The following is a 24,064-nucleotide window of genomic DNA, read 5'->3' as shown; positions in this document are numbered from 1 at the left end:
CTATAGACATTTAAGACATCTAAAGACATCTACGGACATCTACAGACATTTTAAGACATCTGTAGACATAATATCATCCAATAAGGATGTCAATTTTTTAACCAATGTCTTTTTTTCCATGAGAAAAATTTACCTAACTTATTTTTATTTTTCAAAATCGGATAAATCTGGTTTATGTTGATCCTCTTCCCGCGAAACTTTGCTTGAATGAAGCGAGTTTTTAACCCTAGAATAGAAGTAAAAGAAACGTGACTGTATTTACATAAGACTCCTGATCACAGTGATAAGAGAGAGAGGTTGATATAGAAATTGGCCAAGCTGCTCGAGATTTTAAACGTCGATAAGTTGAGTATCCGCTAGGTAAGCTCGAGGGCTTAATTGCAGAGCCATACAGATGCTGTGGGACAGTTATCACGTCCCACGAACTGTTGCCTTCCAATCCGTTCTTTTCGCGAAATTTAACCTTGTGACACCCTTATTTTATTTGACAAGAAGAAGGTTTAAACGTTTCGTTTCTTTTTCTCAATAGTGAGGTGTACCCCTTAAATTCATTTTTTTACTCTATCACAAAAGCTAGGGGTGTCTCCTTAAAGAGAAATTTATTTTCGCAAAACAGAGTTTAGTTTTTTTGTCGAGTAGACAAACATGGTTATTTGTTGACATCTTTAGACATCTTCAGACATTTTAAGACATTTTTAGACATCTACAGACATTCATAGACATCTATAGACATTGTAGACATCTTTAGACATCTCTAGACATCTGTTGACATCTATAGACATTCTATAGACATTTATAGACATTTCAGACATCTAAAGACATCTACAGACATCTGCAGACATTTTAAGACATCTGTAGACATTATATCTCAATATAATTTTACTCTATTACAAAAGCTAGGGGTGTCTCCTTAAAGAGGAATTTATTTTCGCAAAACAGAGTTTAGTTTTTGTTGAGTAGGAGTCGTTTTTAAGCTCTGAAAGTTTGCACCTCAGATTTAGCCTTCCTGTTTTGGATTAGCTTGTTGTGCTTTATTTAGGCCTCACGTGCGTTAACTCCCTTTTCCCACAGCTCACAACTTTTTTGTTTAAATTTTGCATTCTTTCTTCTCGTCCCAAAAGGTAGCTCTTGCACATGACGGCGAAAGAACAGCACGAGTCACTGGCCAAGATCTTCGCCAAAGTCGACAGCAACCAGAACCAGACGATCGAATACGAGGAAATCCACCAGTGGATGCACAAACTCGAGGACCATATTGTCAAACGCGATGTTAAAATATCCGTAAAAGCCAAAATTTCGTCAATTTATTTTTCAAAATCACCTCTTTTAGTTTCCGAAATTTGACATCAACGGGAATGGGCAACTGGTAAAAACGAGTTAACAGTTAATTGTCAATTCGTGAGAAGAATTCTTCACGTGGCAATTTTAATGGAGATCCTTAAACTTTAATCTCCGAAAAAGAAGCCTTTTCCCTTACTTAAATTGACCAAAATTATAATTTTTGAAAATTACACCTTTTTGGGCCAAAAAGTGCGAAATGAGCTCTTTTTCTAAATCCAATAAATGCCTTGTTCAAAGGAAATAAAAATACAGTTGACATTCATCGACATTTGTAGACATCTTTAGACATCTGTAGACATTTATAGACATTTTTAGTTATTTTTAGACATCTTAAGACATCTCTAGACATTTGTAGACATCTATAGACATTTCAGACATCTAAAGACATCTACAGACATCTACAGACATTTTAAGACATCTGTAGGCATTATATCTCAATATTATCATTGAACTTCTTTTTACCTACAAAAAGACTCGTGGATGAAAACGAACTGCTTCAAACCTTGGGAATAAACGAAAACGAAGTGGAGCATGAATCGCTCTACTTGGTCAATGTGGAAATCTTCCGCGCGGCCGACGAAGACAAGGATCTTCAACTTTCAGGAACGAGGGAGCAACACCTTCTCCTTGCTAAAATATTGATCTTGAGGCGCGAGTGGCCACCAATTTGCAGCCAACGTTATTTCATAGCTTCAAAGTCGAAAGCGCCGAAATCTCGAAATCGTGGCGACTCCTCGAATTCGATTTAGAACACTCTCATTACGCGTCTTTTTTCAAGTTGATTTTCCCTTCTAAAAAGAGCTTGAATTTGGAGCTTTCCTTTTCCCGCGAAATTACGAACGAACAAAGTATCTATTTGTCAAGGAGTTTATCGCAGACTTGGATTCCAACCACGACGGAATGATCAACTTTGGTAAGTTCATTTTTTTGTTTTGAAGAGTGTGGTATTGGCGATGATAATCAGCTAATAGCTAAGATTAAGGGTGTCACTTTGATAATTTTCATAAGATAATTTTTTTAATTTTCTAAATATATTATTTATTTAAAAATTTTTTTAAAATTGAAAAAAATTATCTTATAAAAATTATCAAAGTGATACCCTTAATTCTAACCAATGAAATATCAGCCCAGTTCCACCTTATAAGCCCTAGAAAACCATACCTTTTGGAATCGGTGGAAAATTTCAAGAAGATTGATCCTTTTTAATCTTGGAAAAATCTTTTCCGGTGCGATTCTAGAGCCCCAAATTTAAAAAAGGCTCTGTAATGACACAAGCTCGAATTTAATGTAATATGTCACTGTCGGAAGGCATTTTAGAAAGGTGCTGATGAATTTTAAATTTCAGGCTCTAGAATCGCACCGGAAGGGATTTTTTCAAAATTAAAAATGATCAATCTTCTAAAAATTTTCCTCTGATTCCAAAAAGGTATGGTGTTCTAAGGTTTATAGGGTGGAACTGGGCAAAGATTTCATTGGTTAAAATTAAGGGTGTCACTTTGAAATTAAATCTCTGAGAAAAATAATATAAATTTTTCTCTTTTTCTTAATTTTTTGATAAAAATTAGAAACTTTCGGAAAGATAAAAAAACTATGCATTTGTCGATTTATTCGTGATTACTTCTAATACAGAAGCTATCACTGACAAGCTATTATGACAATCAAACGGCGCTATCTTTCTCAATGCCACACCCCTTTTCAAAGAGGAATATTTGATGCAATACGACATCGACCTGCGAAAGGAAATTTCGGAGGATGAGGCGCCACGTGTTGAGCTGGAGCGAAGAACGTTCTCTTTCCACGACAAGACGAAAAACGGACTTTTAGAAGGTACACTTGCCAGCCTTAGTGTCAATCGTAAACATTTATAAAAAACAAGGAAGCGAGCTAGATGAGCTGGTAGATCCGCCAGGAATCAGCTGGTTCGACGGGGAAATCCGCCATTTAATCAACACTGCCGATTTGAACGACGACGAGGGATGGGCTCAGCAGCCTGTGTTCAAAACCTGAGTCAGGGTCTGAAAGATCTTCCAGGCCCTGACTCAGGTTTTCAACACAGGTTGCTGAGCCCAGGACAAGGTAATCTCAAAGAACGAATTTCTCCGCGCGTACGACACCTTCATCGCCTCCGGTTTCACCGACCACGGGCGCATCCACCACGACGAGCTTTGAAATTTCAAAAATCTTCAATAAAACTTGCTTCCAAGACGAAATTAAAAGAGATGACTCGACGAAAACGCAGTTCAAGTCTTTTCTTATCTTTGAGTTTCGTTTCGCTCTCCCACGCTCGATTACGTCTTTTCTAGCACTTTTTAACCCGTTTTGGTGAACGTAGACACTATTAGTTATAACCGAGACTTGAATTTTCGAGCACTACTTTCTCATTGACACCCTTATTTGCTCCTACTAGCAAAATGTAGTTTGAACCTTTGTCAACTTCCTATCGAAGTCTAAATTTTTAAATAAGGGGTCACCCCTTAAATTTATATTTTCTAACTTCAATAGGGGGCTGGAGAAATGTTTAAACTGTATTTTGATAAGGCAAAATAAGGGTGTCAATATCAAAAATCAGATCCTTGAAGAACACTCTTTCTGCTTTATCGACATTTTTGTCGGATGATCGAGCTTACTTCCGGTGAACGGCTAGGCCGCTAAAACGTGTGAGCTTATTAGTCAAGTCCTTAATCTCTTTAAATTTTATTCTCAAAGCGGAGCAGATAAACTCAGAATCCGTTGCAGGGTCGTTGTCCGTCACAGCAGTCAACCGACAAAGAATGCTCGCAAATTCGCGAGTTCGGCTCCCAGTAAGTTCCTGGAGGACAGGTGAAGTCGTACAGGATTCCGTTGGAGCACTGATTTTAGGTTTTTGCCTCGAAATTACCAAATTGATTACAAAAAAGTCGCCCTCTAAAACCGTTCCTGGAAGTAGTGGTCGCAGTACTGCGGGTGGTTGTAGTAACCGTCAGGCGAGTTACCGCAATCGGGCGTGACACCGTTCGAGGTCGTTGTTTGCTTAGTTGTAGTTGTCGACCTCGTGGTTGATGAATTAGGTGTGGTCGGGCCGCCGGTTGGCGCTGCTCCGCCGTGGAACCACTCGTCGTAACCAGCGGAAAGAAGAGGATATCGAGATCCGCAGTAGTTTCCTAATCGCGATTTTCAAAATTCGTTTCGCGGAGAAAATACCAAGTGTTGACCTGAATGTTACCTTTGAAGTCGTCGTCGTCAAGTGTCCACCACATAATTCCACCGAGGCGGTAGTGTTTCGCCAATTTCACCTGGAAAATTTACTTATTTTTTCCTTTTCTCTCATCGATTTAATTGAGTGACACCCTTATCTTTTTTCAAAAGCGCAAGTTTCTTGAACCACAAATTTCAATTTCCAATATTTTTGGATTTTTCAGTTGCGCTCAAATCTGCCAGCTGAAAATTTTCAAAGAAAACCAATTTTGATGGAAAATTTTTGTGTTAAAAATTACCCAAATTTAATATTCCCGTCTTAGGAACAAAATAGATAAAGGATTGAACTATCTTTTGGTGGAATCAAATAAGGGCTTCACTTATTAAGGACCCCCGTCAGCCTTTTCTCCAAGAAATGGAAATTTTGAAAAACGCCATATTTTTGGTTGTTAATGCGTCCTCAGGTTAACCTTGCTTCAAAAACCTGATAAGAGGAATATTTGACCAAGAAAATTCGATATTTTTGCCAAAATTAGGGCAAATTCGTCAATTTTCGGCGAAAAGTCCAATTTTCAAATGCGATTTTGGGGGTGAAGGAGTCGAGAAAGACCCCCAAAAATGAAGCCTCAAAATCGTTTTTTGACCCGAAGAATCCATTTCCGGGGTCAAAATTTAAAAATTCCGAAATTCGATTTTTCGAAAAAGCTGACGGGGGTCCTTAAAGCTCCTTTAAAACCCTGACTCAGGTTTACGAACTGAGCTAGACAAGGTTCTTACCTTGTATCGGATGCTTTCTTCGTTGTCAAAGCCGATCCATTGGTCGCCGCCGTGAGCGTAAGTGGCTGAGATCTCCTCGTCCCAGACCGTCTTCCAGCCTTCGTTGATCTTCTCGCAGATTTCGTAGTAAGACAAGAAGCCCGGCTCGCGAGTGTACTTGCCCGGCGCGCCAGAGTAGAGTCCGGTGTTGGTGTCGAGCTTGGCGGGAGCCATGTACCCGTGATTGGCGGAGGATTCCAGGGTGAAGCCACGACCGTAGGAGGCGAGTCCCAAGCTCAACTTCTGGGGATTCGCGCCTTGGACGATCCAGTTTTCCAAAATCCACTCGACGCTGTCGGTGTAGCCCAGTCGGTCGTCGGCTCTTTTGATGTGGGCCGGCATTTGGTGTCCAGTCTTGTCCTCCCAATGACCGTGCACGTCGTACGCCATCAAATTGACCATGTCCACGTGTTGCGTCAAATGGACGACGTCGTACGCCGGGTTCTTTCCGTCGATTCGGTAGATCATTTTTTCTGGGATGCCGACGGCAACAGTCAGCAAGAAGCCTAATTTAGAGGTAAAGTCGCTATTTTTCATGATTATTTTCGAACTGGGCTCGGCAACCTGAGTAGAAAACCTGAGTCAGGGTCTGCAAGAGCAAAAATGAAAAGCCGCGTAGCGGCTTTTTAGAAACGAAGCCGCAAGGCGGCTTCGCTAGAATTTAAATATAAGATGGAATAATAATCTTGCGAAGCCGCTTCGCGGCTTCGTTTCTAAAAGCCGCTACGCGGCTTTTCATTTTTGCTCTTGCGGACCCTGACTCAGGTTTTCTATTCAGGTTGCCGAGCCCAGTTTTCAAACCTGGGTGCTTGTCGACTTCTTCCCTGAGAATTTCGATCATTCGCTGGTACCGGTAATAGTCTTCTTGAGGCGAAACGTCGACAGTCGTCATCGCTGGGTACTCCCAATCGACATCGAAGCCGTCGAAGCCGTGTCGCTTGCAGAAGGCGATGGAGTTTTGGGCCCATTTTCGAATTCCACTTTCGCCAGAGTCGAGCATTTGGGTGAATCGAGTGCTTCCGTGATTCCAGCCGCCGACGGCGAGGAGCGTCTTTGCGCCCTTTTTGTTCGCCATGAATCTGGCGTACATTGCCTCGTCGTTCCATTCGTACTCCTTGATCGTCCATTCGCTGCCTTAATAAATGGCTCTTCAGATAAACGTACGAAAGAGCTGTTTTTGTTGCAATTTAGGGAGCGCCAATTAAGACGTAAGGTTTTCAAAGACAGCGCTAAATTACACAGGAAAAATGGGCCGCTCAATTAAAGATACTAAGATAAGACTGATACTAAGATAATAAAGGTGCATAAATTTCAATCATTTTTATTGACGTCTGGAATACTTAGTACGTAGATCAATTAATAATGTATCATTTTAAAGAAATATTTATTTATAGAAAAAATGATTCCTGTCGGGATCGGAGAACTTTGGCTAGGTTTTGTTTCATTTTAAAATTCTGATTCTTGACTCCTTTCCGTCAATTTTTATACCCAAGGTCATGCTCTAATACTCCCAGAAACTGATAATAATCTACCTCTCCACCTGCTATCAGCTGATCAGAATCATTTTGGAACACCTTTGCCAAACATTCTTTGGCCGTGAAAAAAGGAGCTGTATGTTTACCTGTATTGTGCATTTCGGCAAAAGCGTAGATCAGATGGGTGCAGAGAGAGGCGTCCATGTCTTCCGGAAAGTACGTGCCATAGTCTGGCCGGTACTGGGACCAGTTGGTGTAGTAGCAGCTGATCCAGCCAGCATCTTTCGTGTCTACTTCTGTCGCCTTATCAGCATTCAACTGAGTTGGGCTGAAAAAAACGTGCTAGAAAAAAAACCTCTTTTTTGGATGAAAAAGTACCTGCTGTAAGCAGAAACTGCCAAAAGAGCACTTGACAACTTCATTTTTCTCTCTGTCGCTCAGAATCTAATATTCTTCGAGGAGTGGAAAACTTCGTGATATTTGAAGACAATTGCGTTTTTACGATTTATTGAAAGTTGGTTATTATTTAATGAATTTGGACTTTGTCTTACAATTAACTTTGAAGAGTCAATTGAAAAATGGAAGTTCAAGCCGAGAATATTCTTCTTCGAGAATCGCAAAATAACATAAACTAATGTTCGTTACTCAAGCTTATCATTTCGCCGAGCAACGGGAAGGGAGAAAATACGGAAGGCGAACCCGTTTATCATTTTTTGCGTAAAAATTTTTACTAAAAATGGTGTTTACTCGAAAACTTGATCGCTTCTTCATTTCCTTCTTAGATCTCCAATCTCCAATAAAATGAATATGAATACTACGGGCCAGTTTAAAGTTGAAGAAAACCTGAGTCAGGGCCTGATATTTTCAATTAGTATCAAAGCTTTTTCAGACCCTGACTCAGGTTTTCTAAACAGCCAGGCTCAGCAACCTGAGTAAAAAAAACTGAGTCAGGCTCTGAAAAATCTAAAATTAAAAGCCGCGTAGCGGCTTTTTGAAACGAAGCCGCAAAGCGGCTCGCTAGTATACCCATTTTAATCGTATTAAAATTCTTGGCAAGCCGCTTCGCGGCTACGTTTTAAAAGCCGCTACGCGGCTATTCATTTTTGGTTATTCAGGGCCTAGCTTCCGTTTCTGAACAGGTTGCCAAGCCCAGATCAGGATTTTTCTAATGAAATTTCTTTTGCTAGATTTGCTAGCTTCAAAGTAAGTTTCATGTCAATTAGACGATTTTTTGAATAGAACGGACACGAAAGATTTTTACGCCATCGATTGGGATTAGTCCAGGGGCTGACCATGGAGTTGCTGATAAGTAAAATGCGCAATAAAGGGTTGATGATGATAAGTGCCACTTGAAAACGTTTTTAATCTGCCGTCTCGACGAACATTGAACAATTGTTTGTTCAAAAATTTTAATAGAATTTCGTAAAAAGGAATCAAGTCAGTTTTTTTGTGTTATTTATTTATCATTATTTTAGTCGGAAAAGCAGGGTTTACCAGAAAATATTTCCCCAACTTCGGCGTTTCAAATTTCTGCGCCGCTGCAAAAGGCGAATGCAGGAAGGCGTCTGCAGGCAGCGTTCGATACTGTAGCTTCCGTTTGGCTGCGCGCTCGCTACTGTTATCAGCGAGGAAAAGAGGAAGAGGGCGAAGCTAAAGAAGATCAGTTTTTGCATGTTCTTCTTTTGGCTTGTGTTTTCTGTTTGGCTCTGTTGGCGATTGTTTTTTCCTTTTATAGTTGTACTAGATACAGGGAAATTCTGACTATCTCCCTTCGATGGCGCTGCGCAAAGCTAGGAAAAATGAATGTGGGCAAAATTATCAAGCAAATTATCAGTTATCGCTTCTCTAAGTACTTTTGATAAAGAAGGCTTTCATTTTCAAAGATTCTAAAGAAAAATCTGGTCCAAACTAGCGAGAACAAGAACAAAGCGTTCTACCTCGGGGAAGGGAGATTTGGTAGCGTTTTCATTTACTGTTATCATTTTTTCAATTGATGGATCAAAAAAGAGCATGCTGTCAATTAAACTAAGATAGCCGCCAGAAATAAGCTTTCAATGAAACAAGAAGTGCTTTGTTATTGTAGATAGAAATGGCACGGTGTGCATTTGACAAGCTACAAACATCTTTTAGTTTGCTTTTGAGCGCTTCGACTCGAAGCCTTGGAGGTCCGTTTGAAGAATACAATTAGAATATCAAATAAGGTAGAAGACCAATTCTTCTATAATATAGCTAGAATTGGTATGAAACCTTTTCTCGGTTAGGGGGCTTGGAGTATCTACTGGGGGTTCCGGGGGCGAAGCTCCTGGGTTAGGCCTGAGGGGAGGGGGCTCGGGGAGTAGCCCCTGGGTTAGGCTTTAGAGTTAGGGGACTTAGCCTAAGTTAGGGGTATCATACGGCATGATTCATACCAATTCTAGCCAGATTATAGAAGAATAGGTCCTTTACCAATCCTAATTGTATACTTCCGATTAACTATAAAAATTCATTTGAGATCGATTTTTCCTTTTACAGATCTAATTCGTCACTTCAAGTTTTCTTTCAGTTGTCATCATCAGCTCAAATCAAGCTTTAGCTTTTAAATAATTTTTCGAAAGATGAACTCTAAAGGCACTGAATGGCACTTATCAATTGATTAGTCTGAGTTAAAAATTTGGCATAACGATTCTAGAGCTTTCTCTCTCACAGGGGGCCGATAAGCCCTTTCCCTGCGAGATGACAAATGCGCTTTTCGTCTTGAGAGAAAATGAACGATTTCGACGATGACGATCTCAGTCAGGCGATTCTCAACTCGCTGCGCGAAAATTACAGGAAATTTAATTTTAAATTAGCGAAATAAAAAAGTTCAATTTCTAAAACTTAAAAATGAAAGAAGCGAAAACACAAATCTTGAATTTGGAAATGACCAGCAATCGACGAATATCGCTCTCCAGGCTGGAATTTCAAGAGACGAGCAAGAGATTCAAGTACCAACTTTTTGATTTGGAAATTGATGATTTTCAGATATTGAATTTGAAAATTCAGGGCGCGATCAGCGAAAGTCTCAACAATCGACAAAATTCTGGAAATCCGAGAGTGACGGAAATCGAACGGCAAATGGCGCAGGCTTCAGCGGGCATTTCGGACGCAGAAGTAAATTACCACAACCGACGATTGGCGGAAAACAACGCTAGAATCGAAGCAGAATATGAAAATGTCGATCAGCCAGTTGTTCATACATTTTTCAGCTCGCAGCTTCTGGGACGGCTTCATATTTATCAAAAATGATTGTGCTCGGCTTGCCAATCTGTGTAGAAAACCTGAGTCAGGGTCCTAAAAGAATTTTTCGGCTTTAATGAAAGCTGACTCAGGACCCTGACTCAGGTTTTCTTTGCAATTTGTCGATCCCAGCGGTATAGAAAACCTGACTCAGGGTCCTGACTCAGGGTTCTGACTCAGGGTCCTGTCTCAGGGTCCTGACTCAGGGTCCTGACTCAGGGTGCTGACTCAGGGTCCTGTCTCAGGGTCCTGACTCAGGGTCCTGTCTCAGGGTCCTAACTCAGGGTCTTGACTCAGGGTCCTAACTCAGGGTCCTGACTTAGGGTGCTGAGATTTTTTTCTTCTTGGAAGTAAGTTAAAGTTTATAAGCAGTCTTTTTCGGCCCTGTCTCAGGTTTATTACACAGGTTACCGAGCCAAGTTATGCCAAATTTATTGTTGAAAGCTGAAAAAGAAAGACCGCCGAGCAGCGAAAGAAAAACTCGATCGAGAATCGCTGCAGTGGACTTGTTGTGAAGTCCGAAATGGAATTCGCCGTCGCGATCCCAGCATCGTAAGTAACTCTCGTAAATTTGAAATTCCCCTCCAACTTTTGTGATTGACGTTAATGATCATCCGGTAGATATTCTCGTAAAAAAAAGATGGAACATCCTCTCTATTTTTGATGAAATCGGTAGATGAGCATCAGGAAGTAAGCAATCGGAAATGAGGAGCTAATTTTGATCTTCAGATGGAGACGCTTCGTAATTGCCTGAAGAATGGAAAGGCAGATCGGTATCCTGTCTTTGACGCGATCAGAAAGGAACACACCGAATGCCTAGCGACGATTATTTCAAAGTTTCCCAAGGTAAGGCTTTACTTTTAGACCGATAAATTGACGCCTTTATCAGATGATTTATCTGCGCGATCATTCGGGTTACCCGCCACTTTGCGAAGCCGCCAGCCTTAACTTCAAAGGTATAGCTTCAGGTGTAAGCTTTTTTTTACGAATGAGGAGCTTCGATAAAGACAAATAGAAGCACCTTAGAAATTAAATGCCCATTTGTTTGTTTATCGGCAATAATAAGTGAAAAGTTCTTTTATCAAACATAATTTCAAATAATTTTCTTAATTTTCTTCTATCGAAAATAATAAGCGATGAACTCTGAAACTTTTGTTGCAGATTTGGAACAATTTCAATACTGAGTTTTCCCGTGCTAAGGGGGTAGCCATCAATATTCGGCGTTTTTCGACCAAAGTAGTAGATTCCTAATTTTCGGGATGGCGTCTGGAACAGACAAAAAATTTCGACAAATTTTGCGTGGGCGGCTACTCGGCTGCTGATTGGCCGGTTTGCCGAATCCAGGTTTCTGATTGGTTGAAAATTTCCACGCAAATTTTGTCGAAATTTTTTTGTCGGTTCCAGACACCTCCCCTAATTTTCTTATAAAAAATAAATAAAATAATAAATAAAAATAATAAAATAATTTAAATAAAAAAATTAATCTTAAAAATTAAATTTTAATGAAAAAATTTAATAAATAATTTTAAAATAAATATATTTTAAGCCCCAATTTTTTGTTCTATGAAATAAAATAAGGGTATCACTTTCTATTGACATTTTCTAAGAGGGCTGCGAGCTAATCCTCCGCTACTCGGAAGCGGTAGAAAATCCATTCGACGATGCTTCTTTGCTCAACTACGCGAATTACCGGCAGGAAACGCCACTTTTTCTGGCCGTGGAGAAAGAAAACCTCGAAACGGTGATTTGCTTGATGCAGGCGGGAGCAAGCGCCGTGCAACCTTGCATTCGCGGCTGGACTCCGCTGCACGAAGCGGCGGCGAAAAAGACTTCGCGCATTTTGGTGAACCTTCTCATGTCCGGAGTCGACTTGGACACGGCCGATTGTTTCGGAGTGACGCCTCTCTTTACCGCTGTGATTTCTGGCTCGACCGAATGTGCCGAGCTTTTGCTTCAGCGAGGCGCGAATGTGGAACACGGCCGCGCTGGATTCACCGAGGTACTAAAAGATAAAAAAGACGGAAAGCGACTCACTGGCTTGGCTAAAAATAAGGGCTCTAAAAATAATGCGAATAAATATTTAGAAATTTTAATTTTCAAGACAAAACTAATAAATAAAGTTTTATACTAAAATTGCTCGAATAAGAACATTAGTAAGCACCTAATCAATGCCAATTTTCGAGCTGCAAAAGCAGGCATCGCTCAATCTTCCTCCCAGAATCCAGCGACTCCTCTTCACGAGGCCGCGCGGCGAGGCGATTTGAAAATGTGCGAGATTCTATTGGAAAATGGCGCGAATCCGAATGCTTTGGACAAGCGAAATCGAGCTCCCATTCATCTTGCCGCGATGGGCGATTTCATTTCTATCGTCGCTCTTCTCACCAAAGTTACTAACAAGCAAAGTTGGAAAACGCACAGTAGAAAATTGGTTTTAAACGTAGTCTTCTATGTTTTCAAGAAAATCGAAGGCGTTTCCAACTTGTGAAAGCGTCGAATTTACAAAGAATCGGGCCTGAGCCCAGTCATTTCCTGCCTGGAAGACCGCGCCGACAACTACTACACGATGGAACTGCTGCTCGAAGACGGCTGGGACCCGAACCACTGCATCAACGACAAACAACTGATGTACAAGGACGGGCGAAAAACAGCGCTCTACTTTGCGGTCTACAACAACGACGACGATGCGGTCGAGTTGTTGCTCCAGCACGGCGCAAAAGTCGACCTAGGCAGGAAAAAATAAGAAAGAAAGAAGTTCATTGGACTTTTCAGATCCTTTGAAATGCATCACCGTGGCGGTCGGAACGAGCAATTTTGACATTTTCGACATGCTGCTCCTCCACGGCGCGGATATCCACGAAGTCAACTTGAAAGTTGGCGACTTTCCGACCACTTTTGCGAGCGCTCTTTCCGACCATCGATTCATTACGAAACTGCTTCAGATGGGCCTCGACGCGGAGCACCTTTTCAAGTAACAGAATGGCCGCTAAATTGTCTTCATTCCTTTAGATGTCCTTTTGGCGAAGGAGAACACCCGAGCTACGAAGAGTTGTATCGAATGAAAAAGCCGATTCCAGTTCCCTGGTGCATCAAAATGCAAAACATAAAAAACTCCGCGATGCCTTCCTGGCTGGTTCCGTACATTTTCAAATTCAGCAAACGAACGGGCGTGAAACTCTGCTCCCTTACCAAGCAGATCATCGACGAAAACGCTCACAATCAGGTTGAGAAAAAGCATTGAAATCAGAATCAACAAATTTTAGATCGCGAAAATGACGGAAAAGCCAACATCGCTGAAGCATTTATCCAGAGTCACCTTTGTTAAATCTTGTCGAAAAAAGCTTCAGGAACTGGCGCTCAAATTTTCATCCATTTCTACGAATATTTTATTAAGAAAAGTTCAATCTTGAGCTCCGATAAAAGCGCCAAAGTTTCCTACGCCACGAGCTGCCAAAACTACCCTGCAAAGTTCTCGACCAGCTGCAGTTCAAAGACATTAAATGGTGAACAGAACAACTACTGTATCTACTACTGTATTTATCAAATTATCGACCGAACTCCTGTACATTCGTCTATCCTTTCAAAGATAAATAAACTTCAATTTTCTGGAAAAAGAGCGGTATTAGATTTGTTGCGAGTCTGAAATTGACTTGAAATTTGGTGATTGTGATGGCAAATGGAACAAAATTAAATAAAAAAGATAATAATAATAGAAAGCGTTTTTTTTCGATAAAGATAAAGGCTCAATGATAAAAATGAGAATCAATTCTCAAGGACAATCGAAGGAGAGACCATAAATGAGCGCTGGCTCGTAGAATTTCATCTGATTGAATGATATATTCAACGATCAAATGAATCAGAAATATTTTGTATTTCTATCCCCCTCCCCTCCGCCCTTTCGAAATCTCTCTTGTATGATTATATAACTGTTGTTGTGGGATGCGGTTTTGCGTTTTGCTTGGTGTAAAAATCAATCAACAAGAATATGGTTTGATATTTTTTATTTGTTTGGATTGTATCTGTACATAGAATGTTGTTCGAATTTCAATGCAATAGTCGTCGCTCGCTTCTTTCCAAGAATTTTCTGCACTTGTTCGAAATCAGAAATTGGTCGTGCTTCGCGGATTCGCTTGGAGTAAGTCGGGCCGATGCCGGAGACCTTACCTGAGCATTCAAAGTGGGTGATTATGTTGAGAAAGTCGACAAACGCTTTGTGGGAAGAAGTATCGCCCTCGATCTCGCGGAGATGTGCCATTATCGTCTCGAACATCGCGAGATCCTGTTCAAAAAGATCATCTGGCTGGGTGATTCCTTCGGGAGGGCAGCTTTCTTCCTTGAGCTTTTCGAGCTCTTTCCTGTACTCTTCTCTTTCGACACTTCGTTTCCGCTTGAGAAAGTAGAGTTTTCTATCTAACTCGTTGATTTCCGGGTCCATTTCAGCGATTTGGTCCCACTTCTGTTTCAGGGCGACGTTCTTTTCTCGAAGATGCTGGGTGTACTCTTCCACAGTCTTTGTCTTCTTTGATTCATTCTTCTCTGCATCATCGGTGGCCTTCCGTTTTTTTAGTTGAAAATCTTGCTGAGTATTCATTTTTATGAAGTTCAATTTTCAGATGCTTATTTATATCCGCAAAATCAGTTAAATGGCGCTACTTGAAGAAAGCAGATGTTCCAGAGTCTGGACTCCAGATTGTCCGGAATTGAACAAATGACCAGCCGAGAACAAAAGTGCCATCATTTGATGATAACCATCACTATCTACAAAGAGCAATGAAATAAGAAAAAAAATAACTTTTATGAGTGAGCCTTTTCCTTCAATTTAACTCTCTTATCTTTGCGAAATATTGCGATACCTCGAAGCTTCGTATAAAAGCGACACCTTTTTGGTAGAAAAATTCACTTTGAAGATATCTTTAAAACGATGGAGAGACGAAACAACGAGCTCAAGTTCGAGGATTACGAGTCGGATGATCCCGAGAGAGCTCTAACAGGACGCCTGTTTTGGAAGCCCGAGAAAGACATTGCCGCGAATCTCCGGTTCAAAGACTTCCAATGCAAAATATGCCGCGAGGACATTGCAGATCCAGTAGTGACGGCCTGCTGCGACAGTTATGTTTGCCGAAAATGCTGGACAGACGATCTTCACACCTCAGACTTTGATGGAAGTTTTCACAGCGACTGTCCGATTTGTTTTAAAGCAGTTGATTTCCATATTGATTCGCCACATGGCTTCTACCCTCGTTTTCCTCCTCCGCCAACATTTTACGCCGCTTCGAAGTTTTTTCTGAAGATGATGAATGCACGAATGGTTCGATGCTGCGATACTGAGTGCAAGGTAAAATCAATTCTTTCTCACGAAACAGATTGAATTTGAAGATGGAAATGAAGTTCGAAGATTTCGACGAGCATTGGGAAAAGTTCTGCAAAAGGCTTGTCAGGTGAGATTTTCTACGTTTTCCGGATTGATAGAAAGTTTAGATGCGATTTCTGCTTGACAGAAAGTCGAGTTCAGGACGGTCACCTTTGTCAACAAAAATTTCGCGCGAAAAAGGAAGAGATGAAAAAGGAACTTGAGGCTCAAAAACAAAAGTACAAGAACTTGATTGATCGACAAAGAAGACTCTTTTATGAAGAATTCGAATTTGATTGGGAATTTTAAAAATTGAAGTTTCACTGTAATTGACACTTTTTGGGAAAACATTATTAGAAAAGATATCACTGAAAAAAATAAACGAAAAGAACTGCAATTCTCAATCGAGAAAGATCAATTTCTGTCTCTTCTGCGAATGAAATTTCGCGAGACTCCGCAGCTTTGTATAAAAGCGACGTCGCCTTGGACCAAGGCCCTTGGTCAAAGGCTCACTTTTAACGAATAATTTTGAAATGATAGAGCAGCCGAATTCCGAAGATTACGATTCAGATGATCCTGAGAGAGCTTCAACAGGGCGTCTTATTTGGAAACCTCTAAAAGGCATTACTGCTAGTCTCCGATCCAAAGATTTCCAATGCAAAAAATGCGGTGAAGACATCGTAGATCCGGTAGTGACGGCCTGCTGCAACAATTATGTTTGCCGGAAATGCTGGATAGACGATACAAAGCTCGATAAAACTTATCACACCAACTGTCCTATTTGTGATAAAGAAGTAAGCCTCGATTTGCTAAATGGACCATGGCGTCCTCCACCAACATTTTACCCTGCTTCGGAGTTTTATCTGAAGATGATGAATAAACTATTGGTCCGATGCTCTGATAAAGAATGCAAGGTAGAAACTCACTTTCGGTTCTTTTGAAAAATTATAAGATGGAAATGAAGTATCCGGACTTCGACGAGCACTGGGAAATATCATGTAGATGGCTTGTCAGGTGAGATTTAGTATTCTAAGCAAACTGACTAAAAAGACTTTCAGATGTGATTTTTGCGCTGCGGAAAGTCGTGTAATTGATCGTCACTTGTGCGAGCAAAAATTTCAGGAAAAAGAAGAAGAGATGAAAAAACAGCTCGAAAATCAAAAAGAAAAGTACAGGGTAATAAGCGCTCGTTGTTGGTCCCGTGGCTTGGATTTCTAAGCATTTTGCAATGGATTTTGCTTCATACTGTAAATAACACATTGGAAAATATCGCTGAAAATAAACGAATGAATAGCAGAAAACCTAAGCTTCTATTCTTAGAGTGAACAGAGCCCTTGAGATAATGTCAATGGAATTCGTCGTAGTATATTGTCAGAGCAAAAAAGCTGCCCTTGAGCATTTATCGCTGATGGTGGTGTAGCCCGGGGCAGCAGCAGCAAAAAGCGATCGCGCCACTCTCTGATGGTGCTCAGAAGACAACTCAAGAATCTCAGAGAAGAAACTTAGGCTCATGTGATAATAATTTTCACAAAAGCTGATCTGAAACTTCTTTCATTCCAAAAACTAGGGGCGTAAAATGGTTAATTCCGCGCTCCAGCTGACTGGATATGTCGCTGGTCTTATTGGATCAGGTGAGAAATCAAGAGAAAAGACGAAGTTTTTTAAAGGATGAAGATATTTCCTTCTCTAATGCGAAATTCTAGCGCTGTCCCTGGTGACCTGTGTGATGCCGGAGTGGCGACGACAAGACATGGTCGGAGAAGTCATCGAAATGCAAGTAAAGAAGCAAGGAATCTGGTGGAACTGCCAGTACTTCTCCACCGGCCAGTGGCACTGCGACGACTTTGACCGAATGCTCCTTGGTCTCCCGCCAGAGTTGCAGGCTGCTAGAGCGTTGATGGTCATCGCCTGCCTTTTTGGCTTCCTTGGCTATATTTTGTCGAATGTTGGACTTTCGTGCACTAGCATGATGCAAGATTCTCAAGAATCAAAGAGAAAAGGTAGAGTTTTTTTGCATTTATCAAAAAATTTAACAAACTCATTTCAGTTGCAATTACTGGTGGAGTTTTCTGGCTGCTCAACGGTCTTTGCACTGGAGTAGCAGGTAATTAGAGTGGATTTTAAGGGGGTTTCTTCCTTTAAAAACCTATGTTATTCAACGATTTCTAGTAAGCTTCTACGCTGCATTGGTGGTTCAAGACTTTTACCAATCAGGTGGCATGAGTGGAATCGGCCTCAGCTCTGCAGGAGGCGTCAACTCCATGGGTGCCGCTGGAACAAGGTAATTTCAACTCTTCGTTCTTCGAAATACCCAAAATTGCTCAGATTCGTCTACGGAACGGCGCTGTTTCTTGGCTGGGCGGCGATGGTGCTTGGAATAATCGGCGGCGCGTGTCAAATCTCCGCCACCTGCTCCGACAACGATGACGATGACGACGACACCTACGGCGGCCCGATTCCCAACACCAACAGATACAACCCTCCTCCTCGCTCCGAATTTATTTAAAAACTTTCTCTCATTGACAAACAGTACACTAATGCGCTACAGAGTAGCATTAACAGTGACCCTGCTAAATTAACTATATTTTTTCTTGCTTGCCTATCTTTTATTGTTCAAATTAACAATGATAACAAATAAATTATTCGCAGAAATAAGTCTTCATTTTCTTCAGTTCAAAGTATGATCGTATTTTGCAGCAGCCACAATTTGTCTGAATTTCATGTTCAATCTTTGCATGAATGCGAATTTGCAGTTTTAAACTTGCGTCGCCTAATTTGCATCATGATATTACCTAACATGGTAAATAATTTCCCTGAGCCTTACACTTAACCTCACCTTACCTGATTAGTTGCATTTTATACAGCATTCACACCGGTCTCGAAAAAACATGAAAAACAATTCAGATGAGCTATTATGGTGTTTAGGCATCTATGAGAGCACGTGTAAATCGCTCTTTTTGAAAATATGGGGTTTTTTTCTTGCGGAAAGATTTCTTTGGGATTTCTATATTTGAAAAATAAATAAGGATATTATAGTTTTAACACGACGGGAAATGATCTCTTGATAGTCTCTTACCTGAGTCGTTCCTTGGCTTCTTCCATGTCTCCACCAATATCAACTTGATGCCCAGTTTCTGCGTATTTTATAATCCCTTGTTCTTTCAAAACAAGAACGTGAGAACTTCAAAAAGCTTTCTCAACTAATCGCAAGAAAAAAAGCTAGAAAAGCCCTCCTTTCCTTCGAAGCTGAAAATTATCAATTTGCGCGTCTCTTTCTTCGCGAAAAGAAACAAGTTCTTCTTCGCGAAGTCGCTGGTTTTCGATTTCTTCCATTTTCAAAAACTCTTCCAGTTCTTTTTCGTACTGCGCGACAACACCATTTTCGTTTACTTTTTTATCCAGTTGATAACGAACATGAAGAAGGGCCAGTTCCTCATTTTCCTTCGGCCAGCGCGTGTCCTGACATCTAGCGGTAGTCTTCGTTGGAACGTGGACAACTCTGGCCATGCTATGAGTTCTGTTCATTTTTTGGCCGCCGCCTCTGGAAGCACCGGCCTCGAAAAACACCTTGATTTCCTCAGCTGGAGGCTCGATCAGCTTCAATTTTCCCTTTTTGTTTCTGAACTGAAGTGGGACTCGATTTTTGAAATCAACGAAGAGTAAAAAAAAACTAGCGAGTCGACCTTCCTGTGTGTAGAATTGGCGGGGAGGAAGAGCGCCGCTGGATTGAATCCATTTTCCGAAAACGAGCCACTTTTTCATACTCTTTTTTATCTCTTTTGAATCGACTCTTTTGCTGACTGGATCTGAGAAATGAACCAATCAGAAATGGCCTCTTTGGTATTCATTGAATTCGATGGTTTTTATTCGCCAAATCTGCTTCTATCAGAATTCTGATTATGATTTACATTGACGCGCTTTTTTTAAGATGGGCGAAGTTTTCTAGCCCACTTGCGCCTTATAAGCCCTATCTAGGTCTTCTACACCGTACGTTTTTGAAATCAGCAGGAAATTCTACGAAATTTGGCCGATTTAGTTTTCGAAAATTTCATTTCCGATCCAATTCAAGCGCCGGAAAATGATGAGGAATCAGATGTTGAGGAGCATTTTAAATTAATTTAATTCGTCTAGGCCAATATTTTGAAAAATAAGCCAACCAATTCTAAGGAGCAATTATGGTGTTCAGAAGAGCCTCAGTTAATCAAATTCTTTTAAACCAAATTTATTCCCAAGAAAACAAGCAAGCTAGAGAAGAGACAGAGGATTTGAGCTGAATTCTGCGGGACTTTGGTTAGATTTTTCTGTCCAATCGAGTCCACTCGTTTGTTCCAAGCGTCTTCGTGATGGTTTGTCATGTGATCTGAAAGACTGATTTGAAAAAGTTTTTTGAAAGAGGGGCATCTTACACAAATTGTCGAATTCATGTTCTTTCCAGATGATGATTTTTTCTCGCTGGGTTTTTGCGTACTAGAATTCTTGTTAAACAAACCAACTCAATATCCGACTCAATTAAGATTAAAATTACATGATAGCCAGCTCTTGGGCCGGGCCAGTCGGACCACGCCGCGTATTTTGGGTCTTCTTTTTGTCTCTTCCAATTGCCTTCGCCGTCGAAAGTCGACCCCCGAGCGGACATGACCCAGTACTCTTTGTTCTTTTCGATTTCAATGCATTTGCTGCATCCTTCCGGCCGCTTCAGAGTTCGCGACCAGCGCGGCTTTCCATCTGGATGAGCCGATCCTGGCGTTCGCTTCCAGTAAGTCATTGCTTGCTCGCTAAAAAATCGTAAAGTAAATTCAACTCTTGAAAAGCTAACCTCCATTCGGCTCCGCCAGCAAAGTGACCTCCAAAGTACGGCCAAATCGCGCCCTTGTAATTTTCATCTTTATGAATTGATCCTCCATCCCAAATCAGCAGCTCCGAGTTCTACAATTATCAACTTTGATAAGAGCTTAGGGTCGGCATCGACCTGCATTTTTGATGCTTGGGTTTTGGTCTGATTTTGGTCGTTTTTTTTGTAAATACCTGTCAAAAAACCGACCAAAATCGACAAACCAACCATCCAGGCTGGTTTCTAGGTCGGTGCCGACCCTTAGTTTTAGCCTGTGCTTGGCAACCTGCTTAAAAACCTGAGTCAGAGTCCTGAAGGATCCTGAGTCAGGACCCTGACTCAGGTTGCGAAACCGATTGCCGAACCCAGGATTGAGCCTTACAATCATGGTTTTTGTATGAGTACTATCGTCGTGAGTATTGTTGTTCCATCCGACTCCAAGATAGTAAGGCATATCGACCAGATCATCCAGCCTGAAAATGATCTCTCCCTTTTCTTCGTCGATTTCATAGGCGAAACCGTCCGCTCCAGGGAACCAGCCTTCCGATCCACCTTTCAACTCCACTTTAGCACTTTTTATTTTTCGAAAAACTTACTTATTTTCGGACTTGCTTCGTGAAAGAACGTTAGAAAAAAGAGAGAAAACAACAAAGACATTTTTAAAAATTCCTGAAACTCTAAAACTCTTGAAATGACTCTGCGAATCGTATTTTTGAGAGCAGGTGTCGAATCTTGTCGAAATGTCAGTGGATTATGCAAATATAAAAACCTTCTTTTCGTAGTTTAGTTTACGACCGATTGGAAAGTTCTAGCCGAGAATGCTCATTGAAATTCATTGTTCAAGCAATACGGTACTGGCGATACTTTACTGTCAATGCCGGTTTATTTGATGACATTTAGGGCTGAGATTAAGGCTCTCCCGGCCTTACTTCTCAAGAGAAAATAAGGATGGGAAAGCCTTAATCTTATCCCAAGCGCCAAAGAATAAACTGGTATTTTTGAAACAACAAATTTGATGAGCAATTGACGCTAGAATTTCCCAATTTTCGGTCATTAGAAAGAATAGAGGGACGAAAAGGGAATCGAAATTAAGGGTCTCCATCCCTTAATTCTCAACCCTTTTTGTCGCATCAGAAGTACCAGCGAGTTTTTGGTACTAACACTGCGAAAATAGGTAGAATTTTGCGTCGTCAAGGCGGGTTCAAATATGGCGCGCGCTGATTGGTCGCTCGGCGCTGCTTCTCATCTCGGGAGCGAATTGTCCGAAGAATTAAGGATGAACGAGAACTGACGACGAATCGAAGATGGGCTTCCTCAGCCAAATTCGCAAGTTTGACGCGTACACCAAGCCAGTCGAGGATTTCCGCGAAAGGACTGTCACCGGCGCCGTAATTACGATATGCTGCAGTCTTCTTTGCATGCTGCTCTTTTTCTCAGAGCTGAATTATTATTTGACGACTGAGGAAGAGTTCTACATCAGATTTTTTTTACTAATTGTATTTTGATAAGTTTAATATTGAATTAAACTAATTTATTTACTCGTATTTATATTTTTCTACAGAAGCGTCGCTCAGTAACGACCATTTGGGCTCAGAAACCTGAGTAGAAACCTGAGTCAGGTTTTTTGGAAGAGCTCCAATAAAAAGCTCTTTCAGAACCCTGACTCAGGTTTTTACACAGGTTGCTGAGCCCAGATGGTCATTTTCTATTCATTCTTTGATCAGTCGAACAATCAGGTACGCTTCTCCATTGATTTGGAACTCTTGATTGTTCGACCAATCCGAGGCTTGATGGAAAAATTTCTTAATTGCGCAGTGTTTTGTAGAAAAGTTAAGAAAGATAAAGAACTCAAATTCAAGGTTGTATCGGAGCTACGAGTGGACAATACTCGCGGGGGCAAGCTAGTGCTAAACCTGGATCTGACAGTAGCTGGTTTGCCATGCAACTACTTTTCGATCGACGCGATGGATTTGACGGGAGACAGAGCAGACGCGGAACATCAGCTATTCAAGACGAGGATGAAGGACGGAAAAGAAGTTTCGAACTCGGAGAAGGTCGAAGAAATCAACGCGCAAAAGCTTCAAGATGAAAAGAAAGGAAAGGATCATCAATTAAATATATTATTTTTCTGATTTCTTCGCGTCTGAGCTTGAAAACCTGTCTAGAAACCTGAGTAAGGGTCTCAATATCTTTTAAAGGTCTAGCGAAGCTATTTCAGGACCCTGAGTCATCTTTCTACACAGATCGCCGAGCAAAGTTTGCGCTAAATTCTCTCTGATCCAAAATAAGAAGAAGAAACCGGCCTGGCGTTGAAAGAAGACGAGTGCCAAAGTTGCTACGGTGCGGAAACGGAGGAACACCCCTGCTGCAATTCCTGCGAAGAAGTCCAACAAGCGTATAGAAACAAGGGCTGGGCGTTTGATTCTAGCGCTCAGCAGTTCTCCCAGTGCGTCAACGGTAATTCTTGTCTTCGAGGATTTTTTCTGAGCGGCTTTGTTTTTAGAGCATTTCAACTTGGAAGAAGAGCTGAAAAAGACGCTGGGAGAGAGTTGCCGCGTTCACGGACATTTGGAAGTAAATCGAGTTTCTGGATCGCTGCAGATTTCGCCTGGAAAGACGCTCGTTTTAGATGGAAGCGTTGTTCACGATATTCGAGGGATGAAGCACATGAATTTCGATACTAGGTAAACATGCCGAATAACAACTGTTGCCATCAAGCTTTCTTTAGCCACACAATCCATCACTTGAGCTTTGGCGAAGTCTTCCCCGGCCAAGAAAATCCACTGGACAACTCCGAAGTAAGTTTTGACTGTTTCGATCTGCTCTAATTTTCAATTCTAGCACAAAGCTGAGGCGCTGAACATGGCCTGGCACTACAACTTCAAGGTGATCCCAACCGAGTTCCGTAAACTGGACGGAACGCAGACGGCGACGAATCAATTCTCGGTGACGCGGCATGAAAAAGCGCTCAGCCAGATGAGCAGTCGACTTCCAGGCATCAACTTTCACTTCGAAATTGCGCCTATTGCAGTTATCAAGGTACAGCTACAGTTCTTTTTTTATAAAAATAAGGATGAAGCCGGCGATAAAAGCCGTTTTCGGTTGAATTTTCTCTACTACTGGACTCTGAGCTCGGGAACCAGTGTAAAAACCCTGAGTCAGGGTCCTAGAAGAGCTTTGATGAAAGATGAAAAGAGGCTTTCTTAAAAACCCAGCCGCGAAACTGCTTCGCCTCAGCTGAAAAATTAGATTGAATTTGTAGTTCAAAGTTTTTCTAGGAGACTGACTCAGGTTTCTTACACAGCTTAGGAGTCCAGACTCATACAGTAGTGAAAAGATTAACAAAAACGGCTTTTATCTGACACAGGTTCTTTTGCAAAGGACATTTACACCAGAAGAAACGTTAGAAGAAAGATAAAAACAACGACTGCTACCCCCTTATCATTCTTTATTAGACGGAGACTCGCCGATCGTTGGTTCATTTCGCCACGTCAGTTTGCGCGATCATCGGCGGCGTCTGGACGATTTCTTCGATCCTCGACTCCTTCATCCACCGAACGAACAAGCTTTTGATAAAGACCGAACTCGGCAAGGCCGGTTAGAAAACATTATTAGACCTTTTTCTTGTATTTACTCCTCAAAATAATCAATTTCTTTCAATTTCGTTCAAGAAACTGTAACTTGAAAAAACAAAAGAACAACTTTAGCGACTCATAATGAGTCACTCATTATTTTTACTTTCTGCTTCACTCATTTTCTGTAGTTCATTTATTTCCGTGCAATTACTGATATTCAAATTAATAAAATCTAAAAACGAAAAAGTTA

The 24,064-nt window shown here is 41.2% G+C and overlaps 5 protein-coding genes and 1 long non-coding RNA gene across 7 annotated transcripts; 5 read left to right on the top strand and 1 right to left on the bottom strand.

The window, feature by feature from the left end:
* Positions 1 to 1,102: 1,102 nt before the first annotated feature.
* On the top strand, positions 1,103 to 2,090 carry LOC145709358 (uncharacterized). The gene is made up of 3 exons (XM_081787039.1): positions 1,103 to 1,281; positions 1,331 to 1,359; positions 1,814 to 2,090. Exons 1-3 carry the CDS (start codon positions 1,135 to 1,137, stop codon positions 2,088 to 2,090), a joined length of 453 nt encoding a protein of 150 aa, XP_081643165.1. The 5' UTR covers positions 1,103 to 1,134.
* On the top strand, positions 2,065 to 3,557 carry LOC145708559 (uncharacterized). The gene is made up of 3 exons (XR_014134839.1): positions 2,065 to 2,254; positions 3,043 to 3,168; positions 3,218 to 3,557. It is a non-coding gene; the product is annotated as an uncharacterized LOC145708559 (long non-coding RNA).
* Positions 3,558 to 4,025: 468 nt separating this feature from the next.
* On the bottom strand, positions 4,026 to 7,260 carry LOC145708411 (chitinase-3-like protein 1). Of its 2 annotated transcripts, none has more exons than XM_081786077.1 (7): positions 7,185 to 7,260; positions 6,953 to 7,134; positions 6,133 to 6,465; positions 5,293 to 5,837; positions 4,544 to 4,613; positions 4,261 to 4,481; positions 4,026 to 4,193 (listed from the first exon to the last, which is right to left on the bottom strand). In XM_081786077.1, the coding sequence occupies exons 1-7, from the start codon at positions 7,226 to 7,228 to the stop codon at positions 4,062 to 4,064; spliced, it is 1,527 nt and encodes a 508-aa protein (XP_081642203.1). In that variant the 5' UTR covers positions 7,229 to 7,260; the 3' UTR covers positions 4,026 to 4,061. The 2 variants fall into 2 exon arrangements, with proteins under 2 accessions (XP_081642203.1, XP_081642204.1); XM_081786078.1 differs by having other exon boundaries at positions 4,068 to 4,200; positions 4,268 to 4,481.
* Positions 7,261 to 10,519: 3,259 nt separating this feature from the next.
* LOC145709357 (dynein axonemal heavy chain 12-like) lies at positions 10,520 to 13,468 on the top strand. The gene is made up of 9 exons (XM_081787038.1): positions 10,520 to 10,613; positions 10,791 to 10,907; positions 10,951 to 11,017; positions 11,669 to 12,102; positions 12,220 to 12,489; positions 12,550 to 12,787; positions 12,831 to 13,029; positions 13,068 to 13,281; positions 13,322 to 13,468. Exons 2-9 carry the CDS (start codon positions 10,791 to 10,793, stop codon positions 13,466 to 13,468), a joined length of 1,686 nt encoding a protein of 561 aa, XP_081643164.1. The 5' UTR covers positions 10,520 to 10,613.
* Positions 13,469 to 16,882: 3,414 nt separating this feature from the next.
* Positions 16,883 to 18,075, top strand: LOC145707327 (claudin-19-like). The gene is made up of 5 exons (XM_081784843.1): positions 16,883 to 17,039; positions 17,112 to 17,408; positions 17,456 to 17,512; positions 17,578 to 17,689; positions 17,734 to 18,075. Exons 1-5 carry the CDS (start codon positions 16,985 to 16,987, stop codon positions 17,912 to 17,914), a joined length of 702 nt encoding a protein of 233 aa, XP_081640969.1. The 5' UTR covers positions 16,883 to 16,984; the 3' UTR covers positions 17,915 to 18,075.
* Positions 18,076 to 21,477: 3,402 nt separating this feature from the next.
* On the top strand, positions 21,478 to 24,064 carry LOC145708002 (endoplasmic reticulum-Golgi intermediate compartment protein 3-like). The gene is made up of 7 exons (XM_081785607.1): positions 21,478 to 21,700; positions 22,097 to 22,336; positions 22,529 to 22,696; positions 22,743 to 22,923; positions 22,968 to 23,037; positions 23,081 to 23,278; positions 23,695 to 24,064. Exons 1-7 carry the CDS (start codon positions 21,544 to 21,546, stop codon positions 23,839 to 23,841), a joined length of 1,161 nt encoding a protein of 386 aa, XP_081641733.1. The 5' UTR covers positions 21,478 to 21,543; the 3' UTR covers positions 23,842 to 24,064.

The sequence above is a fragment of the Oikopleura dioica genome, chromosome XSR (assembly GCF_907165135.1).
Source record: "Oikopleura dioica chromosome XSR, OKI2018_I68_1.0, whole genome shotgun sequence".
Taxonomy (NCBI): Eukaryota; Metazoa; Chordata; class Appendicularia; order Copelata; family Oikopleuridae; genus Oikopleura; species Oikopleura dioica.
Note: the sequence above shows the minus strand (reverse complement) of the source record. Positions and strands in the feature narration are given on the sequence as shown.

What these genes read in the sequence shown, in the direction of transcription:
- LOC145709358 (XM_081787039.1), top strand. Translation starts at nt 1,135, where the DNA reads ATGACGGCGAAAGAACAGCACGAGTCACTGGCCAAGATCTTCGCCAAA. An exon ending in AACGCGATGTTAAAATATCC is followed by an intron (nt 1,282 to 1,330) that starts GTAAAAGCCAAA and finishes CACCTCTTTTAG; the next exon opens with TTTCCGAAATTTGACATCAA. An exon ending in TTTGACATCAACGGGAATGG is followed by an intron (nt 1,360 to 1,813) that starts GCAACTGGTAAA and finishes ACCTACAAAAAG; the next exon opens with ACTCGTGGATGAAAACGAAC.
- LOC145708411 (XM_081786077.1), bottom strand. Translation starts at nt 7,228, where the DNA reads ATGAAGTTGTCAAGTGCTCTTTTGGCAGTTTCTGCTTACAGCAG. An exon ending in GCAGTTTCTGCTTACAGCAG is followed by an intron (nt 7,135 to 7,184) that starts GTACTTTTTCAT and finishes CGTTTTTTTCAG; the next exon opens with CCCAACTCAGTTGAATGCTG. An exon ending in AGTACTGCGACCACTACTTC is followed by an intron (nt 4,194 to 4,260) that starts CAGGAACGGTTT and finishes AAAACCTAAAAT; the next exon opens with CAGTGCTCCAACGGAATCCT.
- LOC145709357 (XM_081787038.1), top strand. Translation starts at nt 10,791, where the DNA reads ATGGAGACGCTTCGTAATTGCCTGAAGAATGGAAAGGCAGATCGGTAT. An exon ending in AAACGCACAGTAGAAAATTG is followed by an intron (nt 12,490 to 12,549) that starts GTTTTAAACGTA and finishes AACTTGTGAAAG; the next exon opens with CGTCGAATTTACAAAGAATC. An exon ending in GACGCGGAGCACCTTTTCAA is followed by an intron (nt 13,030 to 13,067) that starts GTAACAGAATGG and finishes TCATTCCTTTAG; the next exon opens with ATGTCCTTTTGGCGAAGGAG.
- LOC145707327 (XM_081784843.1), top strand. Translation starts at nt 16,985, where the DNA reads ATGGTTAATTCCGCGCTCCAGCTGACTGGATATGTCGCTGGTCTTATT. An exon ending in TCAAGAATCAAAGAGAAAAG is followed by an intron (nt 17,409 to 17,455) that starts GTAGAGTTTTTT and finishes AACTCATTTCAG; the next exon opens with TTGCAATTACTGGTGGAGTT. An exon ending in TCTTTGCACTGGAGTAGCAG is followed by an intron (nt 17,513 to 17,577) that starts GTAATTAGAGTG and finishes AACGATTTCTAG; the next exon opens with TAAGCTTCTACGCTGCATTG.
- LOC145708002 (XM_081785607.1), top strand. Translation starts at nt 21,544, where the DNA reads ATGGGCTTCCTCAGCCAAATTCGCAAGTTTGACGCGTACACCAAGCCA. An exon ending in CACATGAATTTCGATACTAG is followed by an intron (nt 22,924 to 22,967) that starts GTAAACATGCCG and finishes AGCTTTCTTTAG; the next exon opens with CCACACAATCCATCACTTGA. An exon ending in ATCCACTGGACAACTCCGAA is followed by an intron (nt 23,038 to 23,080) that starts GTAAGTTTTGAC and finishes TTTCAATTCTAG; the next exon opens with CACAAAGCTGAGGCGCTGAA.